Raw genomic sequence first — 19792 nt, forward strand, 5'->3', positions numbered from 1 at the left:
CAGGTCGGGGCGTCATGCAACCGCCAGTGTGTGGCATCAGTGGGGTGTATGCAAACCCCTGCAATGTGCTGCTGCACTGTAGGGAGACCAGGGCAATCCTCCTCTGAGCATCATTACGTTTAAAAACATCAGAACGGTGCACTTTGTTTATGAGATAGTACTGGCCCTCAACAGGAGATGGCAGTATGTCAGAGGTGGATGTTGATTTGTAAAGGTGATGAGGGAAAGAGTATTTATCATGTAATATCATAAAAATATTGGAATGCTTATTTTGGAGGTTCTAATGGCATCTTACAGTTGGGGGCGCTACAGCAAAACCATGAAATTAGCACAGAAATTTGTGGCGAGACAGACCACGATCATACATGTGAAATTTGAAGGCAATTGGGTGTTTCATATGAGAGTTACACCCACTTCCTGTCCAATGGCGAAGGATCACAATTGCCGACATGGCCACTGTGGTGTCTCCTGCAGAGCACAACCTGAGATCTTCATTCTGTCTAGTTTCAGGAAATACCACTCTGGAGTCCAGAAGATAAGTCCACGGGGGGACTAATGGAGGTGCCAATGGCATCTCACAGTAGGGGGCGCTATAGCAAATCCATGAAATGAATACTGAAATTAGTATAGAGGCAGACCCTGATCATCCATGTGAAATTTGAAGGCAATCGGGTGTTTGATTTGAGAGTTACACCCACTTCTTGTCAAATGACTAAGGATCAAAATGGCCGCCATGGCCAATGGGGTGTCTGCTAATGTAACATGTCCATGTTGGGACAGATATAGAGGAATTCAGGTGAAAATCCGAGCATTATAGGTTAAAAACAGTAAGAATAGCACAGAAATGACCCACTTCCTGTGAAAGGGCGAAGGATCAAAATGGCCGACATGGCCACTGGGGGGGGGTCTGTTAATGAAACATGTCAATGTAAGGACAGATATTGAGGACTTTATGTGAAAACCAGAGCATTAAATGTTCAACACACTAAGAAAAATGCAGAAATGAGCCATTTGCATCACTTCCTGTTGGCAGAGGAGGGCACCATGATGAGGCGTTTTCATGTGGGGGTGTTCAGTGTGATCCTGATGTGTTGCCATAATATTCTGAAGACCACAGAATGATCTCCAGCAAAGTTACATCAGTTTTCAGTGTCCAATTGTCCGAAAATTGACGTCTTTTGAAATTAGGGCGCAGTTTGTGGACTTCCTGTTGGGATTTTGGCATGGGTCCAAGAGGCTTTTTTGTAGGTGGGGCGATGATGCATAGTTTCCCCGAAGATCATCTGCCTAAGTTGTACGGTGTTCGGGGGCTGAATTTTGAAATTGAGAAAAGTGGAAAAAGGGGTCAAATCAATGTTGTGATGTCAGAAGGGGGCAGAGTTATTGATTTCTGATGTTTGTGCATGATTTGATAGAAGACCTATGGGTGATCATCTCTGAGAAGTTTGGTGAGGATTGGTGTAAGCACTGAAAAGTTAAGCACAATAATTGTTGTTTTGACACCATTTATCTTCATAAAAATGGTGAAAAAAGTGCTTGTCAAAGTTTGGCTTATTACAGCCCCGCCCCCTGGTGAAAACTCTTACAGAGCACAAGCTGAGATCTCCATCTTGTCTAGTTTCAGGAGAAACCACTCTGGAGTCTGTCGGTCAAGGCCCCTAGGAGGACACATATTGGCTATTACATCATTTCCTGTACATTTTAGAGGATGGTCATCAGAGGATTTTTTGTTCGTCTAGTCATGATACATATGTGTAACGATTTTCATGCATGTCAGACAAACTTGTGGGAGGGGCTCCTGGTTAGTTGGTTTTGGGGCCCCTGTGGGGCCATTTTTTGAGGTAGAGGTCTGGGACCACCAGAATATGAAATTTGGATTTTTTTCTGATGAGATGAGGCAAAATCCAGGACTTTTTTTAAGGCCCCCAAAACAAGCCACGTGTGTGTCGGAAAAATAATAATAATAAAGAATAATAATTGGAGCAATTTCAAGAGGGTCCTCGCACCAGATGGTGCTCGGGCCCTAATAATCACCATCATGATTGTGCTTAATGATTTTAATAATGATAATAATCATAATAACAATAGTTTCAGTTATTTATATTCTTTAAGACAAGTTGAATATATATAAGTATCTAATTTGGGAGGAAAAGAATGATGGAAAAATAATCATGAGTTTTGTGTCAAAGGATAAAAGTGGGGTGTATGTACAGTGCTTAACAAATTTATTAGACCACCCTAACCCCAACCAAAGTAAGGTTTATGCTACAGCTGCCCTAAATTAACAGCATTGGTAATTATCAAAATCATTTTTTATGTTTCAGCAATGGTTAATACACCAATATGTAGAAGCTCTTTAACCCAAATGATATTTTTAATGCTAAAATATAATTATTATTGTTTTCCATGAATTTTCAAATGTACTGATTTAGAAAAAAACTGAAAAAAAAAAAAACAGTTAAAGCACATTAATATTTCTTGATTAATATGTCAAATTATAGTTATTTACTTGCATTCCTGAAGAGAAAAATGAGTTTTAGTGGTTGAATGCTGTGCTTGATTCATTTCTGACTTCTCAGAGAATCCCAGTGAGCTGGCTCAAATTTGGGTGAATTCAGTTTGAAATCCCTCATTCCTGTTCAAAATGGTAAAACGTTGAGAGCTCACTGAAAATGAAAGAGCCGGCATTAAAGCACTTCATGGTGCTGGATGGTCTCTGAGACAAATATGACAGGTGGTCTAATAAATTTGTTGAGCACTGTATCTGTGCTGGGTAGAGAATCTGAATGGGGTCTTTTGTAGTCTGGAGAGAGGCTGGATTTTCAGAGTTTGGAGGTGGATGATGTGGCAGTGTTCATTGTGCAGTATCTGGTGAAGAAATATAGTCCTCTAAGTGGTCCAGGTCGATGAATGAGATAGTCTGTTTCAAAAGGGGAAGCCGAGGTTTATGGGAAGTGAAAAAAAGAACTTTCAGAGAAGAAAAAGTAAATGGTAAGTCCAAGGAGGAAAGTTGTTTGGATCTAGCAGCAGGGTGCCGCCATCTTGGATCGTGCGCCATCACGTGAGCGTTGCATTCACAGTGGCAGTGACAGAATAAGTGGTTAACTCAGCCAATAACAGAAAAAAGAAATCAATAAGGCTGTTTCAAATCTGAAAGCAAATAAAATGCCAGGGGCTGACGGCTACCAAGCGGAGTGGTACAAGACCTTTAGAGAAATACTAATACCTTTATGGGAAAAAAATGCTTTGACCATGTTTTGCAGGGCAGAGAGACCCCTCTTTCCCAGAGACAAGCAGTGATCTCAGTAATTCCTAAGCCGGGTAAGGACAGGACTGAGTGTGGCTGTCATAGACCCATTTCAGTATTAAACATAGACTACAGACTGTTTGCATCTATAATGGCAAAAGGTTTAGAAAGCATAACCCCTGACTTAAATGACATGGATATAACAGGCTTTGTGAAAAACAGACAAACACATGACAATGTAAGGCAGGCCCTGCATCTTATTAACAATATGAAAAATGGTGAAACTGAATGAGTAGTTACAAGCTTAGATGACAAGAGGACCCTTGATTTGGTCTGCTGGGATTATCTTTATTTGACCCTCAAACGATTTGGATTTAACTCAGAGGTCATAGGATGTCTGAAATCTTTATACAGCTCCCCTACAGGCAGAATCCAAATAAATGGGAATCTATCTTAAATTGTTTCTCCTGAAAGGGGTTGTAGACAGGGATGCCCCAACAGTCTGGCTCTTTTTGTCCTTTTTATTGAACCTTTGATTTAGGCTATTAAGAGGATAGTCATGTAATGGGTATTTTAATTGGGGAGGATCAACACAAAGTTTGTGCATACATGGATGATATTCTTTTAATTCTTACCTGCCCTGAGACAAGTTTTCCTAAAGTATTATCCCTACTAAAAGAAATAGAGAAATTAAAGCAGACCTAAACATGTGATCTGTTCTACCAATGTCCATATATAACAGAAAAGAAGCTGTAAAAATGAATGTGTTGCCCAAACTGCTCTTTCTTTTTCAATCACTGCCGGTAGCAATACCCCCTAAGCAATTTACTGAATGGAGTTGTTTCATCCTTCTTTTAGGGAGGAAAGAAAACAAGGATAAATTTTCAGACATCACAACTTCCAAGAGACAGAGGGGAGTTGGCACTACCCTGCCTAGAAGTTTATTACAAAGTGGCACAATTACATTATTTAATTTGTTGGTGTGATGACACATATGATGCTAAATAGATGACAATAGAGCAAAGCCAAATAAGCATACCTCTCCCTTCCCTGTTAGGAGACACAAACCTTCTTAATAAACACTTAGATAAACTTTCCACCTGGGTAACCGTTCCACTGAACGTTTGGGATAAAATATTGAAGGACAAAGAATTTGCAAAAAGATGCACGATTATTGTGCTGGATAATACATGACACAGAATTCATACCTGCTCAACTAGACAGTAGATTGAAAAAATGGAGGAACTCAGGAATCCCCTCATTTTCAGTTATTACCAGTAGTAATGGGTTGTGGTCCTTTCAAAAACTTAAAGAAACCTGTCACCTACAGAAATGTGATTTTTTTCAAATACCTCCAAATGAGAAACTATTTTGACAAAAATATTAAGTCCACAACAGAGAGAGGATTAAACCTGATTAAGATATTTGTGGAAGCTTACAAAGATTTGGTAACCAGAAAACTGATATCTAATTATATTTATAGTAGGTTAGATTATGCATTTTGGTAAATGTTCTTAATGATGATTGATTGTTCTCCACTGACTTTATCCACCCATTTTCTCTCTTCCATTCACACCCATGCATGTCTCTGTCTCCTCCTGTTGTCTCTATGCCTGTGTGATCTTTTGTCAACACTCCTGCGTTTATAAACGTTAAAGAGTGTCTGTCGTAACCTGCACGTTGACAAGGTTTATTTACAGGCATAAATAGCAATGATAAATATCGCCAGTATCACCAGGCGCTATGAGAAACATGCACGCGAGGAATAAAAGGACAAAAGGGATCATCCACCAGTTTATTGATCCCTGATGATTGAATGTTAAAATATTAAAATGATCATTAGGTGACCCGCGGAGGGGCCACTCAGTCATAGTCTGTACAGGAACTGATCCCCTCCGTTATTCACGGCACACCTGCCCCCACACACCTGTGAGGGGCCGTGCGTATTTCTGCCTGCTGTGGTCAGAAGACCAGGAGGGAGCTGGTGCAGACACGAACCCACTGTCGCTGATTCTGACCACATTTCCCACCAGTTTGTCAGTTTGAAGCATTTTATACAAGCGATTTTCCTCCATTACAAGTGTCAGACTTGTAGTGAGAATTTGATAAATTGTGCACAATTGCTGCAATCTCACGCTGAAATTCAGCGCTCGTGTAACTATCTCAGACGTTAAACAAGCAGGACATCGGTTCATACACAACTGCAGAGGATAAATCAGTTGGAGAACTCTCTCTTATGATACTGAGTGACTGCAGCTCTGACACGGAGAGGAGGGGGCGGGGCTCTCAGTGAGCAGTTCGCTCAGCTCTGCTCATGTAGTCAGGGGGAACAAGCAGAAAACCAGGACTTAGAATTAAATACATTAATATTAACAGCATAAATAACTTTGGGCTATTTAGTTTGTTTAATTAAAGGACCAGGTAAAAACCTGCTCTATAGGAAAGTTATTCTTAAATGACTTGTGTTGTGATCTGGCGCTATATAGAAAAAACAATTAAATAAAATTGACTCAACGTTCAAGGGGGGCGGGGGGTGCCGTTGGCAGGGTGGGGTGCCCTCCCAATAGAATGGTAGGAGAAACACTGGTATGTAATGCTTGACCTTCTCTCTAAGATATGCCAGAGAAAAATTTGAAAGGTACTGGGAACCCTGGAAATCATATGTAAACCTAAAGTGATGAAGATACTAGTTTGTCATAAAGGTCCTTCAGTAATTTGTATAACTGATTTTTAATTAGGGCCCGAGTACCAAGTGGTGCGAGGACCTAATTGTAATTGTTTGAATTATTAAGGCCCGAGCACTGAGGGTGTGAGGACATAATTGTTTTTGCCAAAAACGGAAAGTTAGCATGGACTTTTGAGGCCCTTAACATATTCAAAAGTATGAAACTTTGCAGGTGCATCCAGTCTTGTGAAAAATTTGATATTTTCCTGGTTTGCAACATGCCAATTCAGAATTGCCTAAATAGCGTCCCCCAAAAGTTTTAAAAGTTAAGTCATCCTCCTTTGACTTTGTCGTAAATTAATGAAATTTTGTGGACAGATGTATCTTGGGCAGATCTACAAAAATCCCAGTGGGACTATTCTTCTATCTCCAACAGGAAATCCACCGTTTTGAATAAATTAGTGAAAATTGGGGTATTTTTGCCCTGTTCCAGGGGTCATATCTGGAATAACTCCTCTGAGGGATTTGATCCGATCGACTTGTACTTTGGCACAGAGGCAGATGAGACATGGATGATGAAAAGTTATTCGGGACTTTCTCATTAGTCAAAAGGCATGGCCATGGTGAGCCCTCAAATTTGCATATTTTTGGAAAAACAGGAAGTTCTGTGAAACTCAGCCATGCATTGTCCAATCTGGCTCAAAATTCCTGGATGTATGGCAGGTCCATGTCTGCACACATAAATATGGATAGAACTTTTGTCAGTCATAGCGCCACCTAGTGGTGGGAGTGTCAAGGCTGATAGTACAAGCCGCTGTTTAAAGTCCTTTGAAGATATTTACATGAAATTTGTGTCAGGACAGCCTGGAGAAGTGGATTTATGTCTGTACAAAAATCTGTGACTTTTCATTAGAGGGCATGGCCTCTACGGGGCTATATACAAAAAAGTTGCCTTTTCGTCTCGCCATCAATTTTTGATCAGTCATAACTCTGATATACATCCTTGTATCTGAGACAAATTTCATGTGCTAGATGACAGTCCCACCCAGAACACATTCATATTTGAAATTTTAATAAATTGCACAGTTCTACCCTCTGGCAACATGAAGTTACTTCTCTTGAATTTTTGTGTCAATTCCTCTACTGATGGACAAGTCATGCTGAAATTTGCTCAGGCAGTTCCCAAGGACTTCATCTTACACATGTTTGATGGTCAAAGATCTACGTCTAAAGGCGTGGCCATGGCGATTTTTTGTTCGCCATGCAACAGGACATAGATTTTTCATATGGTTATAAGACATAGAGAACAATGAAACTTGACCAAAAAAAAAATCTCATTGGCATGCTAAGATGATTGATATTCATTTTGTAGGTGGGGAATGGCCTATTGGCTCAGTGGCGCCCCCTACAACTTTTTAAAAAATTCAGCTCCCCCAGCAGGTTTAACCTAGGATTTCGAACATGTGTGGATGGATGTGTCATGTCAGGATGCACAAAAAAGTCTCTTGGACTTATATCATAAGTCAAACAGGAAGTCGGCCATTTTGAATTTTTTGGTAAAAGGAGGCATATTTTAGGGGTCGTATTAGAACAAACCCGTCCTAAGGCATTAATGCAAACTACCTGATCTTTGGTGTAGAGCAAGAAGAGAGGTCTTAGGTCAAGTTATTCTGGATTTTCTCATTAGTTGAAAGGCGTGGCCATGGCGGCCTCTCAAAGTTAGCTATTTTGCCAAAAAATCAGATTTTGCTGTCATGGAAACATGCAGGGCTAAAACACACACCCTAAAAACAGCAAGAGGGAGTGAGGCTGCAAGCATGCGAGAAAGAGAAAGAGCAGCTGAGCCAAGCAGAGCAGAAAGGGGAGCTGTGAAGTTGATAATACAGTGATTTGTTCATATTTTGGAGCTGCATTAAAATTTTCAGGGCTCATGCCTCCTGCTCATTTGTTTTACAGCCAAAATAAAGGCAAGCTCTGGACATGACTCCCGGGTCTTCAGGGAGTCTGCACTGTCGCAGAAACTTTAGCAGGGTATGACAACTGTATTATAACTGTAATATTTTAAATTATGTTCATATACTGTATTTTGTGGTACTAATCAAGGTGAGGAATTAATATTACAACACAAAATTGGCTGAGGAAGCTCTGCCCCAAACATCTGTGCCGTAATAAAATGTAACTGAGTGATCAGAGTGCTGTCCGTTTATATTGTCCAATGAATTGATATTGTATAGTCTGATGAATTTATGCATTAACAGAGTTGGCAGTTTTCTGCCAGCATTTCTTCCTGGCTTTTGCTGCAGTGACAGTGTTGCCTCTGGCAACACTGTCACTGCCTCTGGCAACTACTGACTGCTTTAAATTTCTAATATTTTTTAAGAATGATTATCTGTTCCTCCATTGAGAAATACGCTGCTCTGCATTCCTCCATGTTTGCGATTGGTCAGACGCTGCAACCACCACCCCTTTTATGTGAGCATGCACTGATCCAGATTGGAAAACTCTGGGTGCAGTTACCGAGTTGATAACCAGCTTCATTGTACTGCTGATCTGGATTGCGAATGTCTTGATAAGTCAATCCAGCTAGTGGAGAGATATCCCAGGCTTGTTAATACAGCTTCGTCGTACAGGCCTCTGGAGGTTTGAAACCCTCAAAGTCCCACAGTCCCCCACTGAAATTCAGGTCCTGAACGGCATCAAACTATCTAAAGCATACAGGCCACTGTAGACCAAAATTTTTGACCAGAGTAAAACTTAATTGAACATTCAACCATTCCACAGAAATGTTGGTTGTAGCATTTTGCAAATTTACTTTAATTTATGTATATATAAATATATATATATATATATATATATATATATATATATATATATATATATATATATATATATATATTTAAATTACTGGGTTATTTTAATCACTATATTGACATATTTATACCCATTCTTTAAACACTAAAATTTCTCAGCCAACTTGAAAACATCATCATACAACCGTAAGTTAGCTTGTTAAATATGCTTATTAGCGCCTATCCTGCTGATTTCAACACGGACTTCAGCACTGGATTACTTTTTCAACCAATGGGACCTACTACAAAGTTTTGGAAGACTTTTTACAGCCCATCTTGGTGGATAAAGAAGTTGGAGCCGTGTGAAATCTGAGGATAACTTTATGACGTAGCTGCAGACATTAGGGAGTCCCCTCTCCTCCTCCTCTGAGGTTGATAGTTGAAGGTAGAATGAATTGATTCACAAAACCAGAGCACCATTATTAAAACAAAGATCCTATATCATGGGAAATTCATAACCGGCTGGTGAGAGATTTTATTGTTCCTCCTCATTACAGTGAGGTTCTTGTTTAAGTGGAGCCTTTTCAAATGCTTTCATTTATCCGCTGGATGATGTGCTGTTAAGCAACACACCTGCTGAATAATGTCAGCGCAACTGTTGTTGTCTTTGTCCATCGTTGTATCTTATTGGAAACAAAGTGTTCTTAAACAGGACACTTTAATCTGAGAATATTCAGGCTGTTGCTGTTGTTTGCTGTGGTTGTGTGGTTGCCAGGTGTGACACTGGGTTGCACTCTGGTTTTCTGTCTGTGTATGAGCTTCGTTCCTCATGTATCTGTTCAGAGAGGCCCATCATGAAAATGTATAGATTTTGTATGAAACTCCAAAATTGCCATTTTTATGCCTCACTTTGCTCATCATCACTTTGTTCCCATCCACTGATATGGTTAATGTGCTGACGTACAGTGAGCATATTGCGTCACTCACTCTTAGTGCTGCGTCTCACACCATCATAAACCCCAACAAGGACAAGGAGATGCTGTATTTTCCTACAACTCGATCGCGTTTCAGTTAATTCTTTTTACTCTTTCTACTGCTCATCGCTACTGTTTCCTAACTGTTGTACGTTTACGCAGACATATACCTAACAACAAGCATCCTCGCAGTTTAGCTGCTTTTCTCTTAGCCTCCCTGTCCCCTGCCCCACCATAACATATCCTAGCTTGGCCTTGGTTTCTGTGTCTGCTTTGGACTGCTCACTGTGCCAGATATTCAAATTTTCCCCATCCTCCTTCACCGATAACAGTACGTAAAATAATGTAGTTTATTTGGAGCTCTGTAGGACAGGGTAACACTTTTGGAAATGCGGCTCCATGTCACTGAAACCAAACGTTTCTCTGCTCTTGCAAGCCAGCCTTCTGTAGCTGGGATCAACTGACCCCGCCAGATCACTAGAACCGCTTCACAATTAGACCAGATTTTCCCCACTCAGAGTCACACCAGCTGAGGATAAAGCTGATGGATGGATCTACTTTACCGAGGGAAAAGCAAGACATCCAGTAGCTGCTTACAAACACGAGACATCTCCTAAATTTAAGCATCCTCCCGCAAATAACCACATCATTTGCACAAACTTCTACACAGAATTTACACAATTTACCACATGACAACTAGGGATGGGGATCAAGGTTATGTATTTTTCAAGAACCCAAAAATCCAAAACGTTTTGGCTTATCAATACTGCTATGAAGTCTCACAGACTCCATGACGTAACAGTGTTTTAAAATATACCTGGTGGAAAAACACACATCAGTTCTTGCAAGGAGGGGAAAAAAAAACTAAAAGCACATCAGTGTTGTGCATCACATTAAACAAGAATGTGGTACCTTCAATTGCGGCTTCAGTAAGAAAGACTGCCTGCACTTTGAGTAATAGGGGGTCATAGCAAACTCTTCAAATGCTGAAAAGTGCTCCCAAATTTTACAAGTCCTCTTTGTTAAAAAATATTACCCCTGTGTAGACATCAGCGCTGGAATCGACAGAATTGAAGTTAATTAGCAAATTTTGCGAGATGAGTGGGAAAATATGATGTGTTTAGGTAACCTCAGTAAATTAGACAATTGTATCCTATATGTCAAATGTCCCATAAAAAAATAGGAAGATTTAGGTTTTTTTTTTTTTTTTTTTTTTTTTTTTTAAGATTTAAAAAATAATTAAAAAAAATATTTTTGCCGGATATGAACCTGGGCTGCCCACGTACATGGGTAGTGCCTTAAGCTACTCGACCATGTGCTCACCCGAAGATTTAGTTTCTTATGAGAAACTTTAGTAAATGCTTCTGTGAATGTGAGGAAAATGTTTGTATTTGGAGATATGAAATAGATGTTACAGACTGAATCATGACATTTTAACTCAAGCACAACTCAGTTTTTACCACTTCTATTGTAAGTATTTGTCCTCATTTGTTCTTTACCCCAAAATATAGGTATCATTAGTGGTCCCTATATCACTGATTGGATAAGACCGTAAGATTCTGGCTAAAATTTTGACATATAGGTTAGATAGAATTGTTAACCATCTCATACACCCAGATCAGGTGGGGTTTATCCGCTTGCAGAGTTTCTCTGATAACATAAGGCGTTTCGTCAGTGTTATGTGGGCAACTCAAGATGATATCCAACATAGCAAAAGCTAAGCTTACAAAGCGCCTACATAAGCTACCTATCTATTTTATCTATGTAGCTTGGTGATCTTTGGCTACATTTTCTAAAGCTCAAGTTGCTAAAGATAACTTAATTATAGATAATGAAGCTACATAGCTAACATAGCAGCTATATAAGCTACATATCTATGTTATCAGTGTAGCTTCATTAGCTTTAGCTATGTTGGTACATTGCTGAAGCTCACATTGATAAAGCTAACTTACATTGGTTTATGTAGTAAAGTTAATTCCTAAGCTAGCATAGCTAAGTTAGCTTTAAGTCAAGCTTATTAAGCTAAAGTGACCCACCATTCGTGAAACTACTTCTTAAATGGATTTATACATAATTCAATCCCAGATTAGACCTCTGACCTTTTCTGTATTTTATTTATGAAATGTTGCTTGTTTGCTTATGTTTACAATGTTGTTATTTCATGCCAGACTTTGTTTCCTGAATTAAATTAATATTATTTGACAGGGTCAAATGGCCTTTCTTGGTTAGCACCCTGAAAGCCTTCAGCTTTGGTTAGAGATTTATCTCCTGGGTTAAACTCTTATATTCAAACCCCCGTGCAGCAGTCTTGACCAATGGTATGTTATCAGCACAATTTGATTTACAGAGAGGAACAAGACAGGGGTGTCCTCGATCTCCCCTCCTTTTTGCATTGATTCTAAAACCCCTTGCACAGGCTATCTGTCAGAGTCCCTTTTTCCCAGGTGTTCAAATTGGCCAGGTGTCACACAAGTTAATGCTGTATGCTGATGATATTTTGCTGTTTGTAACAAAACCTGATTGCTCCATACCTGCACTTCTTGACATTGTGGAGTCATTTTCCAGAATATCTGGATATAAAATAAACTGGATGAAATCAGAGGCCCTGTCTCTGACATCCTTCTGTCCTAAGAAGGACAGAAAGATGTCCTTGGAAGGACAGAAGGATGCTCTGAATAGGTTCAGAGCAGACATTAACAGGTGGACGCACCTTTATCTTTCTCTGTGGGGGAGGACTAATGTTATCAAAATGATAAGTGTCCCTAAATTCCAATACTTGCTTTATGCTCTGCCATTAGAAATCCCACGTGGATATTTAAAACAATTTGACTAATTTTTTAAAAACATTTTTATGGGGGAGTTGCCGCCCCAGAATAAACCTAAAAAAGCTTCAGAGACCAGTGGAAAAGGGAGGCATGTGCTTTCCAAATTTGTTATTATACCAGTACACCTTTGCCTTAGACATCTGGCACACTGATCACTTCCGCCAGAGAGGGCTCCACCCTGGCTGTCAGTCGAGACCTCTGTCATTGATTCTTTACCCCCACTATTTCTGATTTTGGTTCAGCTACCTCAGAGAGTTAAAAACCACCCAGTTATTAGAATTTACAGCAAATTTGGAAGAAGGTATCAGCAGCCTTTAAGTCTGACCCTTTCTTGTTTCCCCTCAGCGGGGCAGTCTCCGTAAGGAGAATATAGTGTTAAATTAGTTTGTGTATGTGTGCAGACTCACTCATAATGCCAGTATCTGTGACTTTGTAACTTTGTTTCTGCGCTTCTTCGTCATGTCTCCTTCTTGTCTCACTGTCAGCCTCGCATCCATCAGCTGTTGGCTATGCTATCATCCATTAGAAACTTAACATAAGTAGCGCAAGAGGTGGTTGTATAATGCAGTGGTAAACTTAGCAAAACAAACTGTATTGCAGCGCCATAGAGTCCATTGTTAGCTCCAAAAGCTGCAATTATTGCCCCATTTAAACGCACCCTGCTTGTTGTCTGACAGCATACAGAGCAGAGACACACACTGGCACACCAACGCGCACACATTTACATAACTGCTCATCTGTGCATCGTGTCCAACACTGTCAAAGCTCATACGAACTAAAAGTGCACAAAACAATAAAATAAACTTTTTCTCTCCATCACAGCAAACGTGTTATTGACAGAAATATTTTTTTTGAGTGTTTTAAATATGGATGTCCTTAAAGAGGATTAGAAATAGTTTGATTTTACTGATGCAGCTCTATATATCTCAGTCTGTGGTAAACAGTGTTTAAAGTAATTTCAAAATAATCTAAATGCTTTTATTATTATTATTGTAATTGTGGCAATGAGTTTATAATGTAGTAAAATAAAGATGTGGTAGACTATTAAAATGGAAGGTTTGATTTGAAGAGCATTAAAATATACAGTTTGACTCAGAGTTAGACAAGACAAACTGTGTGTAAGCATTGATTACCTATTCAATATAAAAGGAGATAGTTTAAACATTTCTGAACATACCTGGATGTTTTTTGCAATTATGACTTATAGCTGTGTAAAAGACATATTATTCACTCATCTATTTTTTCCAAAATTAAAAAAAAGTGTAAAATCTCTCATCTCGTGTCTCGTGGGCCCAAATCTCGTCTCGTCTCGTGAGATAAGAGTCTCATAACCCCCCTACTAATAACATCTTATGCTTACTTCTAAAAGTACTGTATTGGACTGTAACCCAAAATTACATATAAATTTAAAGACAACACTATACAAACCTTTACAGATGGACACAAATGAGCTTGTATACAATTTCAAACAACAATAGGTTTTGACCTGTACAAGAACAAAACCTGTGCAAAACTTACAGCTACATAGCACTGTCTACTACAGAAGACATGATTTTAATATGACCCAAGCAAATGTGTCACTACTTTGTTACTTTTTCCAGTACATACAGGTCTGTGTATATTGATGGCATGGCTGCAAAATGTGTAATGAGTGCAAGAATGCTGACTACACATGGCTGACTAACATGATCTGAAATTTACAATATGTAAGAGTCTGGGCCCCTTTACATGAGATCATATCCTTTCATTCATTTTATTAGTGCAAAATGTGCATATGAGGTGCAGGAGCCTTCTCACAGTATTTGAGTTACAGTGAAAATAGTCATTACTTCAACATCTCAACATATGATTTGAATATGGCCTAAACAAATGTGTAACTACTTTGATACTGTTTTCCAAAACATACAGGTCTATGTGTAATGATAGCATGACTGCAAGATGTGTAAAGGGTGCTAGAATGCTGACCACACATGATCCGAAGTTTACAATATGTAAGGCTGTGCACAGCATTACATGAGATCAGATCCTTTCATTCATTTTATTAGTGCAAAATGTGCATATGAGGTGAGGGAGCCTTCTCACAGTATCAGAGTTACAGTGATAATACTCATTCTACATCTGAGTACAGCACATACATTACATACTGATTAGTATGGTAATAGAGTACTTGGTGCACATACGCTTATGATATGCAGTATTTTACCACAGTACATTACATTACAGTTAGTATGATCTTTTAGTACACATGTGCATGCGAGGTGACGCTTTTCACCACAGTAATTTGAGTTACAGTTACTACTTTACTTCATGCAAATGTGCATGTGAGATGGCTGAGGTGTAGTCCTGAGACTACAGAAGTCAGTGGGCATAGGGTCCTGGGCCCAGAGCGGCCTTGCACTCAAAATCCGCTTTATTGGCCAAGTTTGCTTACGTAACAATGCTTTTGACTCTTGTTAGCTTTCCTCTCAATGTACAGGAATGTCACATTACTTACAACAATACATAAATTATCTAAGTATCACATTTACGATTTAGATATGTACAAGCTTTTGTTAGTATTATTTCTAGTTCTCTTAAAACCTGTAAGAGTCGTTTTGAAGTGCCAGCTCTATTAGTTGTTAGATCATTTCATAAGTATGACTATACTGTACCATATTCATCATAGATATGACCATATCATCCAGTGGACTAGATGGGGGTAACTGGGTTTATTGTAAACGTGGGACATCTGATAAAATTATGGCTTGATGCCATCTATAAATGAGTGTGTATTGAATAGCCATATGGCCTGTGTATAAATAAGACCATGAGAAGAATATGCAGGGTATATAAAAATAACATATAATGGAAGAAGAAATTCTCTTTAACTGCTCAGTGTTGTCCATTTCCTTCATTTCATCCTCTAACATCTGGTAAGCCTGTTCAGGCTTTCTCTAAGGGTAGAGGAGTCCTGAGTCTAACTGATAAACTCACATCAAAAACACCAATGTGGCCAAGTTGTAAGATTTAGGTTTTCACTTTTTTTGTGTACAAAATATGCTTCTCTCTCGCTTATTAACCTGATGTCTCTCTCACTCACTAGCTTTTGCTGTCAGTCAATGACCTGCTTTATTTGCGAATTAACTGCCTGACTCAACCACTCATTCACTCATTATTCACTCTGCAGCAGTTTTTATGAATTTTTTTATACTGGACCACCACTGTTAAATATTTTATTTATCCACATGCTCATTGTTATGAGGATGATATTATGAGAACTTCTTTTACCAATAGGCATCAATAAGCACAACATAAAGGCAAAAACACAGACAGAATCTCTGTTAAACAGTTTGTTTTTACAGGTACTCAGGAAGCTTCAACCGCTTCACAATATTTTGCAGGTTTAGGCATTAAATTTTGAAGCATCACCAGGATTTCTTAATAGTTACACTGAAAGATCTGCTGTTTTATATGCATATTAATATTGGGATTTATTTTCTGTGTTTAGATGTGGGCATTGTCTCCTACAGTCTTTTCTCTGCTCAGTCAAACTCTGATGCTGGTCCACTCCGAGATAGCAGTCCACTACCCTGCCATCCAGTATGCTGTCCTCTTCACCCTGTATTCCCATTGTACCAGGTAAGACATGCATAATTTGACAATTATACGAGGGACCATAGCCACCACAAGAATAAAAAGATGTATTAAAAATATAGTTTTGCCAAATACCTTTTTTCTGTATACCGTCATTTTAAAGTGCCATTGCAAGCTGTGACTATTAAGGCTCAGAGTTTGGCAAATATTTGTCTATTGAAATAATAATTGCCAAATAACTACATAAGGATGTTTGCTAACACTTTCTATAAGCCGACCTAAATGTATTTATATTATAACAGCTGTTTTAAGTTCTTATAGGCAGTCATAACAACTTAAAACAGTGTTTATAAGCTGTGATTATAAGCTGTTATGAAGGAATCATTTATAATGCGTTATAACTTAATGCGTCAAAAAGGAGAGCATCTAATAAATTCCCGGTTTCATAATGCATTATAACTCGCCCAACTTTATCCAGTTATAAATGTTCTTAGAAAACTGATTGAATGCATCATAAAAAGTGATGATTTCTATGATTCTTAAATTAAATAAGGTGTTATTAATACTCCATCATGCTATATGTTATATGCATGTCTTTGGTGGCTGTAAGGAAAGTGACAGCACTGAACAAGGTTATTAATAATTATAGGATCTTGTGACACATTTATAACAACTTAGAAGCAGTATTTGGTGACTGTAAGTAAAGTGTAAAATAAAAATACTTCACAATACATATACAAGCCATTGTGAGATAGTTGGGGTGGAAAAAAACATCGATACAGCATAGTATTGCGATATTTTGTCTGGTAATATATCTTATCGTCTCGTCCACCAAGTATCAATTTTTTCAAAGTAATTGCTAATATGATCTGAAGTCTATGAAATGGAAAAATAAAATCAATTGTTTGGACAATTATTTGTCCAGTGAGGTTGGCAGAGGTGACGGTCATTCAGTAGGCGAAAGTAAAACCAACATGGCAGCACCAGGCGAAGGACATTAGGAATGCAAGCAGAGCACAAATGAGATGGACATAACACATGAGGTTTGCAAGAAGTGCTACATGAAAATAAAATACTGCAGAAATATGGCAAAAATAAGAGCAAGACTAATGCTAAATTAGCTAAACAGTTTAAAAAAATGGTATAGATCGCAATATATCACAATATATGGTGTCACTATACTCACTGTATTGGAAAATGTTTAAAATTGCAATAGTATCGAATCGTGACCCAAGTTTGCCACGCTTTCACACAGAGAGCCAGTTTGCTGCGTGTCAGCCGAATCTCCCTGCTCTCAAAGCGCTGTCCTTCTTAACAAGTTTTACCTGAATAAACCCCACCTACAAGCTACTTGATTCAGTGTATAGAGGAAGTACATTGGGAACTATTCATAACAAAAGCATTCTGTACAAGTGAAAGAAGTTTCTCTACAGAAATGATGAATTGGGCTTTTAATTTGAATAGCACAAACCAGAAAAGCACTTACTGTGTTTGACTTTCCTGTGACATATTCTACCAGTGTGGGGACAGAAAGTCTCACTAATGGTAGATCTTTAGAGAACAACTTTATCAAACAGACGATTTTATGCTTGTGGCCTTCCTCAGGGTTGTCAAAAAACACATCGTAAACATATTCTATGAGCATATGTACTACAACAATGTAAATACGGCTTTTCATTTATCATTTTCCTGTCTAATATGGCCCATAGCCGCACGCGATGCGTGGAAAAAATAGGTGAGACTTCGAATCTCTAAACTCTTCGTGCCTGAGCTATATTAGGCGCGTGAGACGCGGCGCACATGCAGGCACTCTGAAAGCCCTGACTTGTTAACATGCAATCAAACTGAAATCCTGGCGTTTCACGGTTGTGATGCGCGTGTCACACTCCCAGTCTGAGAAGGGCTTTATGTCATCCATCTTGTTGGTGAGGGAGCGGGCATTTGCAAGAAAGATGCTTGATTTGTGGGGCCGCTCTTAGCCTAGCCTGCAGCCCGGCTCGTTTGCCCTGTGTAACATTTTGGCAGATGTTAACTTTAAATTAGAACTAGGGCTGCAAGCAGCACTGAAGGGCCCTCGCACCCCGGAGCAGGTCGGGGCGTCACGCAACCGCCAGTGTGTGGCAACAGTGGGGTGTATGTGAACCCCTGTAATGTGTTGCTGCACGCTAGAGAGACCAAGGCGATCGTCCTTTGAGCATGATAACATTAAAAAAAATCAGCAGGGTGCACTTTGTTCGTGAGATAGTACTGCCCCTCAACAGTAGGTGGCAGTATGTCAGAGGTGGATGTTGATATATAAAGGTGATGAGGGAAAGAGTATTTATCGTGTAAAATAATAAAAATATTGGAATTTTTATTTTGGAGGTGCTAAAGGCATCTTGCAGTAGGGGGCGCTACAGCAAAACCATGAAATTAACACAGAAATTTGTAGAGAGACACACCACGATCATACATGTGAAATTTGGAGGCAATCTGATGCTTCATGTGAGAGTTACACCCACTTCCTGTGAGATGGTGAATGATCAAAATGGCCAACACGGCCGCGTGGTTGTCTGATGTTGATGTGTAGATGTGATGAGGAACGGACTATTTATTATCATGTAAAATTGAAAAAAGATTTGAATTTTTATTTTTGAAGTGTAACGGCATGTTACGGTAGGGGGCGCGACAGCTAAACCATGAAATGAACATTGGAATTAGTAGAGAGGCAGACCCTGATCATACATGTGAAATTTGAGGGCAATTGGGTGTTTCATATGAGAGTTACACCCACTTCCTGTCAGATGGCGAAGGATCAAAATGGCCGACATGGCCACTGTGGTGTCTCCTGCAAAGCACAAGTTGTTATAAATGTGTCATAAGATCTTAGAATTATTAATAACCTTGTTCAGTGCTGTCATTTTACTTACAGCCACGGAAGTCATGCTATAGCATGTTACAAGTATTATATATATATATACATATATATATATATATATGTATATATGTATATATGTATATATATATATGTATATATGTGTATATATATATGTATATATGTGTATATATATATGTATATATGTGTATATATATATGTATATATGTGTATATATATATGTATATATGTGTATATGTGTATATGTATATATATGTGTATATGTGTATATGTATATATATGTATATATGTATATATGTATATATATGTATATGTGTGTATATATATGTGTGTGTATATATATATGTATATATATGTTTATATATATATGTATATATATATGTATATATATATGTGTGTATATATATATATATATATAATATATATATAAAATAAATATATATATATATATATATATATATATATATATATATATATATATATAATGTGTATATATACAACTGCCCTAAATTAACAGCATTGGTATTTACCACCACCTTTTTTTTGTTTTTTTTTGTTTTTTTTTTTTGTTTCTGCAATGGTTAATACACCAATATGTAGAAGCTCTTTAACTGAAATGATATTTTTAATGCTAAAATATAACTATTATTGTTATCCATGAATTTTCAAATGTACTGATTTACAAAAAAACTGAAAAAATAGTAAAGCACATTATTATTTCTTGATTAATATGTCAAATTATAGTTATTTACTTGCATTCCTAAAGAGAAAAATGAGTTTTAGTGGTTGAATGTTATGCTTAAATCATTTCTGACTTCTCAGAGAATCCCAGTGAGCCGGCTCA

At 38.3% G+C, this 19792-nt stretch overlaps 1 protein-coding gene across 6 annotated transcripts in view; it reads left to right on the forward strand.

Annotated features, from left to right (window-relative positions):
- The window catches only part of smg1 (SMG1 nonsense mediated mRNA decay associated PI3K related kinase), a 247249-nt gene that overhangs the window by 81201 nt on the left and 146256 nt on the right, over positions 1-19792 (forward strand). For all 6 annotated transcript variants that reach the window (XM_041777927.1, XM_041777929.1, XM_041777930.1 and 3 more), the window contains one exon: positions 15988-16118. In XM_041777927.1, coding sequence (XP_041633861.1) covers positions 15988-16118 — 131 coding nt within the window. The remainder of the gene's footprint in view (positions 1-15987; positions 16119-19792) is intronic.

Source organism: Cheilinus undulatus, linkage group 21 (genome assembly GCF_018320785.1).
Source record: "Cheilinus undulatus linkage group 21, ASM1832078v1, whole genome shotgun sequence".
NCBI lineage: Eukaryota > Metazoa > Chordata > Actinopteri > Labriformes > Labridae > Cheilinus > Cheilinus undulatus.